Here is a 12,553-nt window from a genome sequence, read left to right on the forward strand (position 1 = left end):
TTTGGAAGAACAAAAGATCAAGGATATCCAGGGAAATAATGAAAAAAATGCGAAGGAAGGTGGCCTTGCAGTACCAGATCTCAAACTATACTATAAAGCAGTGGTCATCAAAACAATTTGGTACTAAGAGACAGAAAGGAGGATCAGTGGAATAGACTTGGGGTAAATGACCTCAGCAGGACAGTCTATGATAAACCCAAAGATCCCAGCTTTTGGGACCAAAATCCACTATTTGATAAAAACTGCTGGGAAAATTGAAAGATAGTCTGGGAGAGATTAGGTTTGGCTCAACATCTCACACCCTACACCAAGATAAACTTAGAATGGGTGAATGACCTGAATATAAAAAAGCAAACTAGAAGTATATTAGGTGAACACAGAATAGTATACATGTCAGATCTTTGGGAAAGGAAAAATTTTAAGACCAAGCAAGAGTTAGAAAAAAAATCACAAAATATAAAATAAATTATTTTGATTACATTAAATTAAAAAGGTTTTGTACAAACAAAACCAATGCAACCAAAATAAGGAGGGAAACAAGAAATTGGGAAAAAATCTTCATAATAAAAACCTCTGACAAAGGTCTAATTACTCAAATTTATAAAGAGCTAAACCAATTGTACAAAAAATCAAATCATTCTCCAATTGATAAATGGTCAAGAGACATGAATAGGCAGTTTTCAGTTAAAGAAATCAAAACTATTAATAAGCACATGAAAAAGTATTCTAAATTTCTTATAATCAGAGAGATGCAAATCAAAACAACTCTGAGGCATCATCTCACACCTAGAAGATTGACTAACATGACAACAAAGGAAAGTAATGAATGCTGGAGGGGATGTGGCAAAGTAGGGACATTAATTCATTGCTGGTGGAGTTGTGAACTGATCCAACCATTCTGGAGGGCAATTTGGAACTATGCCCAAAGGGCTATAAAAGAATGTCTACCCTTTGATCCGGCCATAGCACTGCTGGGTTTGTACCCCAAAGAGGTAATAAGGAAAAAAAACATGTACAAGAATATTCATAGCTGGGCTCTTTGTGGTGGCAAAAAATTGGAAAATGAGGGGATGCCCGACAATTGGGGAATGGCTGAACACATTGTGGTACATGTTGGTGATGGAATACTATTGTGCTGAAAGGAATAATAAAGTGGAGAAATTCCATGGAGACTGGAACAACCTCCAGGAAGTGATGCAGAGCGAGAGGAGCAGAACCGGAAGAACATTGTACACAGAGACTGATACACTGTGGTACAATTGAATGTAATGGACTTCTCCATTAGTGGCAATGCAGTGTCCCTGAACAACCTGGAGGGATCTATGAGAAAGAACACTATCCACATCCAGAGAATGAACTGTGGGAGTAGAAACACAGAAGAAAACAACTGCTTGATCACTTGGGTTGATGGGGATATGATTGGGGATATAGACTCTAAAGGAACATCCTTGTGCAAATATCAATAATATGGAAATAAGTCTTGATCAATGATATATGTAAAACCCAGTGGAATTGTGTGTCAGCTATTGGAAAGGGTGGGGTGAGGGGAGGGAAATAATATGATTCTTGTAACCAAGGAATAATGTTCTAAATTGACTAATTAAATAAAATTTAAAAAAAACCCTTTCATCTTAGAATCAATACTGACTATAAGCTCCAAAGCAGAAGAGCAATAAGGACTAGGCAATGGGAGGTGAAGTGAAATTACCCAGAGTCACACAGCTAGGAGGGTCTTCAGTCAAATTTGAACCCAGAACCTTACGGCTCTAGGATTGCCTCTCAGTCCACTGAGCCACCTAGCTGCCCCAACAGCCTCTCCATTTTTTAATCAATAGCAAGTCATCTTGATGATTCCTTCTTTGTACTGCTTTAAAACCCTGCTTTTCTACCTTTATTCTTATTATCACTTCTCTCCATCTTCATGATCATTTGGTCCTCCATCTGAATTGTCTCCTTATTTTTCTAGCCATATAAGATAATATTTTGGTAGTTTGTCACCGAATAAGGAAATTCATTTTGGTAGCCTTTTCATTTTTATTATTTTTCACTGTGTGAATAATGAACATTTTGTCAATTATTTGTTTCTGTAAAGAGTGTTTTATAGGTTGAGTTCCTGGGTGTTTTTCAGTAGAAAAACTTCCAAATATTTTATTTCTTCTGTACAAAGTAATTTTTCTAAGGCAGAGATCTGGCCCCACTACTCATTCCCCTTCTCAAAAGCCTTAAATGGCTATCTCTGGCCTCTAGAATAAAATTCAAATTCCTGTATTGAATATTTCAAAGTTTCATAACCTGGGTCCAAGCAGGTTCTTTCCAGGCTTATCTCAAGCCTTTTCTTCTCCTATTGGTGCCTCCCCCTGCCCTCCCCCCATGACCTTGTATTTATTTCATGTCTACTTTGCAGTTTATATTTATTTTTTTATTGAATTGAAATTTGTTATTTAATTGATTTAGAATATTTTCCCATGTTCCATGATTCATGTTATTTCCCTTCCCTCCTTCCTCCCCCCTCCCAGAGCCAACAAGCAATTGCACTGGGTTTTCCATGTGTCATTGATCAAGACCTATTTCCATATTGTTAGTATTTGCACAGGGTGATCATTTAGGGTCTACATTCTCAATCCCATCCCCATCGACCCACGTGATCAAGTAGTTGTTTTTCTTCTGCATTTCTGCTCCCACAGTTCTTTCTCTGGGTGTGGATACTTTCTCTCTCATAAGTCCCTCTGAATTGTCCTGGCTCATTGCATTGCTGCTAGTAGAGAAGTCCATTACATTTGATTGTGCCATAGTGTATCTGTTTCTCTGTATGATGTTCTCCTGGTTCTGCTCCTCTCACTCTGCATCAGTTCCTGGAGGTCTTTAAGTTTATATATCTAAATGTATAAGATATCCAAGAAATATATAAATATATATTTATATAACATATACATATATTGATAAGTAATATAATAAATATGTAAAATCATAGATATATAGGTATACATGATATATAAAATAAATAAAACTATATAGATATTTCTATATAATAAAACAAATATTAAAATTATATAAAATTTAACTATATATTTATATATAATAAGCATAAATGTAAACATGTGCTCTATAATAAACATAAAGATATATGATATAATGCATGAATATATCTTTATATAATACATTATACGTATATGTATTTCTTTCTATTTTATATGATATATATATAATAGGTTTCTACCTTATATGATGAGTGTATGAAATAGTTCTAGATTATATGATGGATATGGGATATGTGTGTATAGTATATGAAGACTATATGGCGTCTCTGTACTTTCTACATATCATGATCAACTGCTGGCTCCAAGAAGAGCAGGGTCCTCCCTTCTCTGGCCCCACCTCCTAGCCCTGCACTAGGGAGAATTTCTGGCTAAGTGGCCCTTAAACAGGAAGGCCGCCACCCCACCCCAGCCTAAGCACCCCCTCCTCCTGGGCTCCTGGGCTCAATCTTTCCTCATTCAGTCTCCTCTGGGGCCTGCAATTCGCTCGCCTTTGGCTGGGGTGAGGGACGTAGTTGGGAGTCAAAGTTGGCGGGGAGGGTGTGGCTAGGGGCTCTGTGGATTGAGAGCTGGGCCTGGAGAGGTGACCCCCGTGGCCCAGCCCATGCTTTTGCCTTGGGACTGATTCTAAGAGGGAGGGGAGAGTTAAGACGAGGTTGGGAAAGTGCTGGAGAATGGTGGAAGGCAACTTCCTTTCTCTTCCCAAGTTCATCCACACCTTGGAGGAACAGCCCACGTTCTCCCAGCGGGATCGGTGCTACGTGGCCTCGCTGCTGTCCCTGGCTCTGCACGGCAAGCTGGAGTATCTGACGGACATCATGAAGACCCTGCTCAATGACCTGACGGCCCAGTACGTCCAGAAGAACCCCAAGCTGATGCTTCGCAGGTACGGATGGTCTGCCCCATGCTGGCCCTAGGAAGCCTGCCTGGGCTAGGCCTTTGATGACAGGCCTTGTGTCTCTTGGTCTCCAGGACTGAGACCATGGTGGAAAAGTTACTGACCAACTGGATGTCCATCTGCCTCTACTCCTTCCTGAAGGTGAAGTAACCTCGCCCGTGGAGCGCTCTCATCCCTGTCCACCCAGAAGTCCGACCCCTCCCCTTCCGTCTCGGAATGCAGACTGTGTCCAGGCTAGGCACTGGGGGTCAAGTGACTTGTCCAGGGTCACCGTGCCAGGAAGGGTCTGAGGCCACATTGGAACCTAAGACCGGGCCTGGCTCTCAATCCACTGAACCACCTAGCTGTCCCCCTCCTCAGATCTTCACCTCCCATTGAACAAGGCCACCCTCATTTCTGATCCCACTAGGCAATGCTTCCGGCCCCTGATGCTCTCTCTTCTCCTGCTCCTAGGAGGTGGCAGGGGAGCCCCTGTACATGCTATTCCGGGCCATCAAATACCAGGTGGACAAGGGCCCTGTGGACGCCGTGACAGGCAAGGCAAAACGGACCTTGAACGACAGCAGGCTTCTGCGGGAGGATGTGGAATTCTGGCCACTGACCCTGACTGTGCTGGTAGGGCCTGGGACTGGCACCGGTGAGCTGCAACGAGTGCCCGCCCGTGTGCTCAACACCGACACCATCACTCAGGTCAAGGAGAAGGTGCTAGACCAGGTCTACAAGGGCACGCCCTTCTCCCAGAGGCCTTCAGTGCATGCCCTGGACCTCGGTGAGCCACTCTCCACCCCCTGCCCTCCAGGATTCTTCCTATAGACATCCTGAGGAACAGCAATTCCTGCCAGGCCACGGAGGAGCCCGAGAGGGGCAGACAGTGTCTGTCGAAGCCTCTGTGATCAGGCTGGGGTGGGGAGAACCCTGGGGCCCGAGAATGAGCAAGCTTAGCAGCATAACTCCTATCAGGACAGACGGAGAGGAGGGCTGAAGGCACAGGGGAAGGGCAACAGGGACAGATCCACGGAATGTGGTTACCGTGAAGCTAGAAAGCTCATTTGATGCCAAGGTCATGGGGGGCCTTGACTGCCGAGCTAAAGTTTGACTTTTCATGGGGAGCCTTTGAAGGAGCAAGGGGATGAAGTCCTCATTCTCTATCTGACTGAAGAAAAGGGGTTGGCCCACATGACCTGGGCCCCCCAAGTCCAGCTCTAAGTCGGGGGGGGGGGTTCTTCTTGTTAAAGTGGATGCAGGACACCCGTCCGTGATCTCAATCTCATTCCCACTGAGAAGCTCTCAGACCCCCTTCTTTCTCTAGAGTGGCGTTCAGGGCTGGCTGGCCACCTGACTTTGTCAGATGAGGACTTGACTTCCGTGACCCAGAATCAGTGGAAAAGACTGAACACTTTGCAGCATTACAAGGTGCTGCTGGAAGGGCGCAGCTGGGGGCGGGAGCCAGAGCTGTTCCTGTCTTTGATCCTTGCCCCCCACAACTTGGCCTTGCTCCCCTCTCCCTCGGTAGGTCCCGGATGGAGCAACTGTGGGGCTCATCCCCCGAATGCACAACGGGAATGGCATCTCCAAAAGCCCCAATCAGAGTTTTCTCTCTGGAGAGAGTAAGTGGCAGCCCTGCTCCCCAGACCGCCCCCCCCCCCAGGTAGCAGAGTGTTGGGCTGCAAGGGGACATGCCTTCGGGGGCTGGGTTAGCCAAAGCAGGAGATGCTGGGAGAAAGGGGCGAAGGCAGAGGTGCCAAACTTGGTTCCAGAAGTGCTGTGGGGGAAGAACTGGGCCGGGACTCCAGATCATCCCAAGACAAGTTCTGGGGAGAGAGGAGCGTGTTTATGAGTTCCTCATAAAAGAACTATGAACTGATTGTCTAATTAGCCTCGTTAGCCTCTGGCCTGGGCTGAGCCAAGGAGGAGAGCGAAAGGAGATGGGATGCGGCTGGGAGGGTGCCAGAACTGGGCCCAGGCCATGGGGCTCCTCTGCAGGAACTTCCCATCTGGGCCACCCCTGGGGAGACGGGCAGGGTGGCGTCTCCCTCCACGTGGGCTGTGCCCCCTCAGGCTTACCTATGCTGGAGGACGGAGACGAGAGCGGCATCCGACTCTGGCACCTGGTCAAGTGTACCGAGGAGCCTGAGGTCCCCAAGCAGAGGAGAAGCAGCCTCCGAGAGCGAGAACGGGCCAAAGCCATCCCAGAAATCTACCTCACGCGCTTACTGTCCATGAAGGTGGGTGGGGGGAGGCCAGCCCGGAAGAGGCTTCTTGTCAGCTTCCCGCAGCCAAGCCACCAAGCCAGAGGGGGAAAGGGCCCGACCCAGAGCAACAGCTGCTCCGTACAGAGCCACTGACGAGTGTTGAGCAAAAACAGGGGACATTATTTGGCATAATTTGGAAGGGACGAGAGAGCGAGACAGACAGAGACACAGATTTCTTACAGGAAAAGAACTTAAACTAAAACTAAAGGTGCCAGGGGCAGCTGGGTGGCTCAGTGGATGGAAGGCCAGGAGGTCCTGGGTTCAAGTCTGGCCTCAGACAGATACCTCCCAGCGGTGTGACCCTGGGCAAGTCACTTGACCCCCATTGCCCAGCCCTTACCACTCTTCTGCCTGGGAACTGATACACAGTATTGCTTCCAAGACGGAAGGTGAGGGTTTAAACAAATAATAAATCAAGAAACAAAAGATGCCAGACAGGATGTCCCCTGTCTCCCACACAGGGCACACTGCAGAAGTTTGTAGATGATACCTTTCAAGCCATCCTCAGTGTGGACCGGCCTGTGCCCATTGCAGTCAAGTATTTATTTGATTTCTTGGATGAGTTGGCAGACAAATATGGCATTGAGGACCAAGAAACCCTGCATATCTGGAAAACCAACAGGTAGCTGTGTCCGACCCACCTCAAGGGGCATCACAGAGGATCCACAAAGACCCTTAGACCATTTGGTCCAATCCAGCCATTTCACAGATGGGCAAACTGAGGCCCAGAGCAGTGAGGTGATTTGCCAAGATTGTAGAGGAAACAAGAGAACCAAAGCCAGCATCCACATATCCTAGTTACCTGCTTGATCTTGGGAGGAGGGGACAACCCGAGTCAGGGGAAGGGAGATGAGACTTGGAAAAGTAAGTCATAGGAGGAGGATGAAAGAGTTTGAGGCCCTAAATGACGCCCCCCCCATCAAAGGAGCTCTATACCTCCAGGGATCCAAATGGGGAAGGGGCTTCCTTTCCACCTCCATGTTAGGAAGGACAGACAACTCTGTCATTTCCATGATGATTCAGGGAATCCACAGGAGCCAACAGGAGGCTATGTCCAGCCCTGATCATGGAGGGTTTTTTCAAATACTTTTTATTATAAACTTAATATTAGGGGCAGCTGGGGGGCTCAGTGGGTAGAGAGCCAAGCCTGGAAATAAAAGGTCCCTGGATTTAAATCTGGCCTCAGACCCTTCCTAGCTGGGTGACCCTGGGCAAGTCACCTCACCCCCATTGCCTAGCCCTCACCACTCTTCTGCCTTGCAACCAACTGATATGCAATATTGATTCTAAGATGGGAGATGTGGGGGGCTTTAACCTATCAATAAATAAATAAACTTAATATTACCACCCCAGCAATTACCAGAATAAAGGCCAATATGAACAGAGAATCAGAACTCTATAATAAAAAGAACTGCCCTTTGACCATTTCATCTGTACAGAGATGCCTAAGTAGGATCCTTCTATATTCCTCATGTTCCTCCTATTTGCCATTTGTAATGTTGCCATAATATTCGGTTTCCTCAAAATGCCATCGCTTGGCCATTCCTCTATGGTGCCTTAGTTGTCCATTTATCCAGTGAGCACCATTCAATGCCTTTTCAGTCTGCTACTGTGCAAAGCTTTGGGGCCCCAGAAATTAAACCCAAACTCCTGACTCCTATGACTTAAAAAGCAGCTTGGATTTTTCCCCATACAATTTATCATTCTATTCTTTGTCTCTATGCACAGTTGTGGGACTTCTAGATCCAACATTATCATTAGTTTCTTCAAATTCTTATTTAAGAAACTGTTGGATAGCTGTCCCAAGAGATTGTGCCTAGGGTTCATATCCACCAACAATGTATGAGTGTCTTGATTTCAGGGAAAGTCAAGTTTGGGGTGAGGTAACAAAATGTTTTTCCTTCTCTGGTCTCTGCTGTCAGCCTACTGCTGCGCTTCTGGGTAAACACCCTGAAGAACCCCCAGTTCATCTTTGATGTCCGGGTCTCAGACAATGTGGATGCTATTCTCACTGTCATCGCTCAAACCTTCATTGACTCTTGCACCATCTCTGAGCACAAAGTGGGCCGGGTGAGGAGGAATGGGGGAAATGGCATCTCTGGAGGTTTTTGACACATTGTTGGAGTGTCTGTGGTGAGGGAGGCTCAGAAAGCTAGGAAGGGGGTCTGGGAGAAGTTTGGGGGATGGCCCAGAATGGCATAGTAGTGTGAAAGTTGTTGTCCATGGGGGATGAAGCACCATGGATGAGGTGTTGGGAACTGTGGCCAGGGTCTGCTGGGGATTGCCAGAGGGTTGGCGGGGTACGGATTTGGCCTGGATCTTGAATCCTTCCTTCTTTTTCTGGGGCTGACAGGACTCTCCTGTGAATAAACTTCTCTATGCCCGGGAGATTCCCCGATACAAGCAGATGGTGGAGAAGTAAGTGGCTAGCTGACCCATAGAGCAGGGCTTACCAGGAGGGGAGGGGGACGTTGGGCCTGTTCCATGGGAGGTTGACATTTAGCTGAGGGAGGGTCCGTACGGGGCTCCCACTGGTCCTAGGGCTGGCTAACCCTTCCTTCATATCTCCCCTCTGCCCAGGTATTACGCAGATATTCGGCAGAATACAACTGCCAGTTACCAGGAAATGAACTCGGCCTTGACAGAGTTATCAGGGGTGAGTGGCAGAATCAGGCCTGGGGAGGGGAGGTGGGGCAGCTGTCCTGCATGGAATAGACAACCAGGCTTTGGCAGTGAAGATTAGGGAAGACAGAAGCAAGAGCAAGAGAGCCAGGCCTTAGCCGTATTATGGTCTGAGTGGGGAGACTGGCCTTAGCCCTAGAAAAGAATTTTTAAAATACAGCAACTACCTACACAGGAAAAGATGTGAGTTCAGCTTTCTGTGAGTGCTTTGAACTTTTAGGAGGGAGTGGTTGTCTTCTTGTGGATTGAGTTAAGCAGGGAAGACTGCCTGGAAGAGGGGCCACTTAAACTAAGTGTCCAGGAAGGATGGACAGGCAGGAGGAGGATAATTGAAGGCAATGCATCGTAGATCATAGATTTTCTTTGGTAAATTTGATTTTTTTCCAACAGCAAGCATTTATTTCCTCTCTGTGTCCTATCTCCCTTATCCAACCATGGGGAAAAGGGGGGACCCAAAAACTTTTGTAACAAATTGCACAGACAAGCCAAGTCTAATTCCCACAGGGGCCATCCCCCAAAATGTACGCCTCATTCTGCACCCCGGATCCACCAGCTCTCTGTCAGGAGTCCTCTGGAATCATGGCTGACCACTGCATTGATCAGAACTCTTTAGGTCTTTCAGGGTTGCTTGTCTGTACAACAGCGGCGATGCCATCATATAAATTAGTGCATCCGTTCATATGAATCTTCCCAGGTTTCTCTGAAACCATCCTCTTGACCATTTCTTCCCAGAGTAATATTCCATTACATCCATATGCTATAATGTGTTCGATAGATGGGCACTCCCTAAGTTTCTAGTTCTTTACCATTGCAAGAAGAGCAGCTATAACATTTTTGCACTCGGGGGTCCTTTTCACTCTTGAGGGTCATAGACTTTAGGGGAGACCGACCATAGGGCCATCAAATCCGACTCTGATTTCACAGATAAGGAAGCATAGACTGCCCACGCAGTATATCTCCTTTGACCCAGCAATACCATTACCAGGTTTGTATCCCTAAGGAAGTTTTTTAAAGGTGGGAGGAGCCAGACCTGCATACAGGAGGTCCTGGGTTCCAATCTGACCTCAGATGTGTTCCTAGCTGGGTGACCCTGGGCTAGTTTAAGATAGAAAGTGAGGGGTTTTAAATAATTAAATAAATAAGCGAATGAATGAATGAAGGTAGGGGGAGAAGGGGAAGGACCTCCATGTACAAAAAGATTTAAAGCATCTCTTTTCGTGGGAGGGCAAAGAATTGGAAAGTGAAGGGATGCCCATCAATTGAAGAATGACTGAGCAAGTGACAGCATATGACTGGAAAGGAATACTATTGTGCTGCAAGAAATGAGGAGCAGGGTGATCACAGAAAAACCTGGAGAGAATTACATGAACTGAAGCAGAGTGAAGTAAGCAGAACCCAGAGAACATTGTGTGCAGGAACAGCAATCGATACAGTGCACAGCTCTGAATAACTTGCCCGTTCTCAGCAATACAATACCCAACACAGAGACTCCTGCTCAAAAATGCCATCTGCTTCCAGAGAACGGACTGAGGGAGGCTGAATCCAGACCAAAGCAAACCTTTTTTGCTTTATTTATTAATTTTTTGTTCACATTTCCTTCCACAAAAAAGTTCATGTGGAAATCTGTTTTACGTGCTTGTTGCACACATCAAATCTATATCAGAATGCTTGCCATCTCAGCAGGGGGCAGGGGAGGGAGGGAGAGAATTTGTGGCTCAAAATTATCTGAAAGATGTTTTTATTTTTTTATTTTAACCCTCACCTTCCATCTTGGAATCAATGCTGGGTATTGGTTCCAAGGCAGAAGAGCGATAAGGGCTGGGCAATGGGGGTCAAGTGACTTGCCCAGGTGTCTGAGGCCAGATTTGAACCCAAGACCTCCCGTCTCTGGGCCTGGCTCTCTATCCACTGAGCCATCCAGCTCCCTCCAGACAATTATAATTGTAAATGATCCCCAGTTTTGATTTTTCTTTTCCTTGTCTCACTGGTGGGGTAATAAACATTGTTACCTTGCTGTTCTTCTGTCTTAAAATTGATACTAAGACAGAAGGTAAGGGTGAAAAAAAGGAGTTACTCAGGCTCATACGGGACCTAGAGCTTCCTAAAGACAAGGCCAGAACATGTGGGAGGCACCCTATAAACTCCAGGGCTATAGAAAAGCGCCGTGAGACCAACGTGGCCAGAGCAGAAGGGAGCTGAGGCATAAGACTGGAACAGCAGGATGGGGACAATTGTTGGGGGGGGGGCACAGAGGGAAGAGAGGAACGGAAAAAACTCCCAGTGCCCAAGGGTCCAAATGGGGATGATTCAGACCTCTTGGGTCCCCTCCCCACCGAGACCTGACACTCTTCCCAACAATGTGTCGTCCCCCCAAACTCCAGAACTATGCTTCTGACATCACCTGCCTGGTTGCCCTGCATGAACTGTATAATTACATCAACAAGTATTATGACCAGGTGAGAAGCAAGTGGGCTTCTGGGTGGGGGTTGGAAAAGGGTCTAGAACCTTGGAGGGAGGGGAGGGGGAGAACCCTTAAGATCCGTTATCTAGAACCACTTAAAGTTAGAGAGGAGGGAGTGAGCAGTTGACTGAAGCTCTCTTCCCAGCCCCTAAAGCCAGAGTGGGAAATCATCTCCCAGGTGATAAAAGGGACCCTGGGGCCAAAGCTGCAATTAACCATGCTGGGAGCAATGGTGTAGGCTCCATCTCTCCCAGGAAGTGCTCCAGGATTGCTTCTGGGAGGTATGCTCCGGCCTTGTGGGAGAGCTTGCCCTTGTCCAAGGAAGACCACCACTGTAGTCTCTAAGGTTCAGCAGAAGCAGAATTGGGGGGAGAGCTGAAAAGGGGGGGACTCTAGCTGATCGGCTCTCTCCGGCTTCTTCCAGATTATCAGTGCCCTGGAAGAAGACCCCGTGGGTCAGAAGATGCAGCTGGCCTACCGGCTTCAACAAATCGCTGCTCTGGTAGAGAACAAAGTTACTGACTTGTGAGGACCCCCCCCCCAGAGCCCGGATCTGGGGCTAAGGACAAGGAGACAGACCAGCCTGGTTGGGTGTGGGGAGCTACCCCAGCCAGGCTCTCCAGTCTAAAGTCAGCTGCCAGGGCTCCCACTCTCTCACCAGCAGTGCCTTTTGCCCCAGCTCCCCATTCAGTCACCTGGATGACTCTGCCCTTCCAAGTCTCCCTGCCCTCCCCACTACCAAGTACGGCCATACTAGTCAGAGAGGGCCCTAGAGCCTCAGAAGAAGTTAGGGGCAGAGTGATCCAGGAGGCCAGCCAGGCAGTGGAGTGGCCAAGGCTTGGCCCTACCTTCCCAAGTGGATCATGGGACACTTTTCCATGCTGGAGAAGGACCAGGGGGCAGCTAATGTTCAGGACTTCCTGCTCAAGTCAGTGTGGCTTCCATGGCTTCCCCTTGCCCTTGTCACTAGGAATATTAGTGTGTGGGGGGTGGGGGGGGGGGACACCAAGCTTTGCCTTTCTTATTCCAAGGCCTCTTAACTGTGGCATAGCTAGTCTCAGGCAGCCCTGGGTTATCTTAATTTGCACCAGCTCCAGCCCTATTGGGAAACGTCAAGGAAGGCCTGCTACCTCCCTACCCCCATCCCATGTATTTATTTACTTGCTGGAAAATTCCATTTGGAAATAAATGAGATCGAAGCCTTTAAATAAAAAGTTCAAAATAA

At 47.4% G+C, this 12,553-nt stretch overlaps 1 protein-coding gene across 2 annotated transcripts in view; it reads left to right on the forward strand.

The window, feature by feature from the left end:
• The window catches only part of PLXNB3 (plexin B3), a 52,283-nt gene extending 39,730 nt beyond the window's left edge, over positions 1 to 12,553 (forward strand). For both annotated transcript variants that reach the window (XM_007506979.3, XM_007506981.2), the window contains 12 exons: positions 3,743 to 3,921; positions 4,008 to 4,074; positions 4,387 to 4,702; positions 5,243 to 5,346; positions 5,447 to 5,540; positions 5,992 to 6,158; positions 6,647 to 6,807; positions 8,108 to 8,255; positions 8,539 to 8,603; positions 8,766 to 8,841; positions 11,249 to 11,323; positions 11,753 to 12,553. In XM_007506979.3, the coding sequence (XP_007507041.2) occupies positions 3,743 to 3,921; positions 4,008 to 4,074; positions 4,387 to 4,702; positions 5,243 to 5,346; positions 5,447 to 5,540; positions 5,992 to 6,158; positions 6,647 to 6,807; positions 8,108 to 8,255; positions 8,539 to 8,603; positions 8,766 to 8,841; positions 11,249 to 11,323; positions 11,753 to 11,857 (1,557 nt within the window). In that variant the 3' untranslated portion in view covers positions 11,858 to 12,553. The remainder of the gene's footprint in view (positions 1 to 3,742; positions 3,922 to 4,007; positions 4,075 to 4,386; positions 4,703 to 5,242; positions 5,347 to 5,446; positions 5,541 to 5,991; positions 6,159 to 6,646; positions 6,808 to 8,107; positions 8,256 to 8,538; positions 8,604 to 8,765; positions 8,842 to 11,248; positions 11,324 to 11,752) is intronic.

This window comes from Monodelphis domestica, chromosome X (assembly GCF_027887165.1).
Source record: "Monodelphis domestica isolate mMonDom1 chromosome X, mMonDom1.pri, whole genome shotgun sequence".
Lineage (NCBI taxonomy): Eukaryota > Metazoa > Chordata > Mammalia > Didelphimorphia > Didelphidae > Monodelphis > Monodelphis domestica.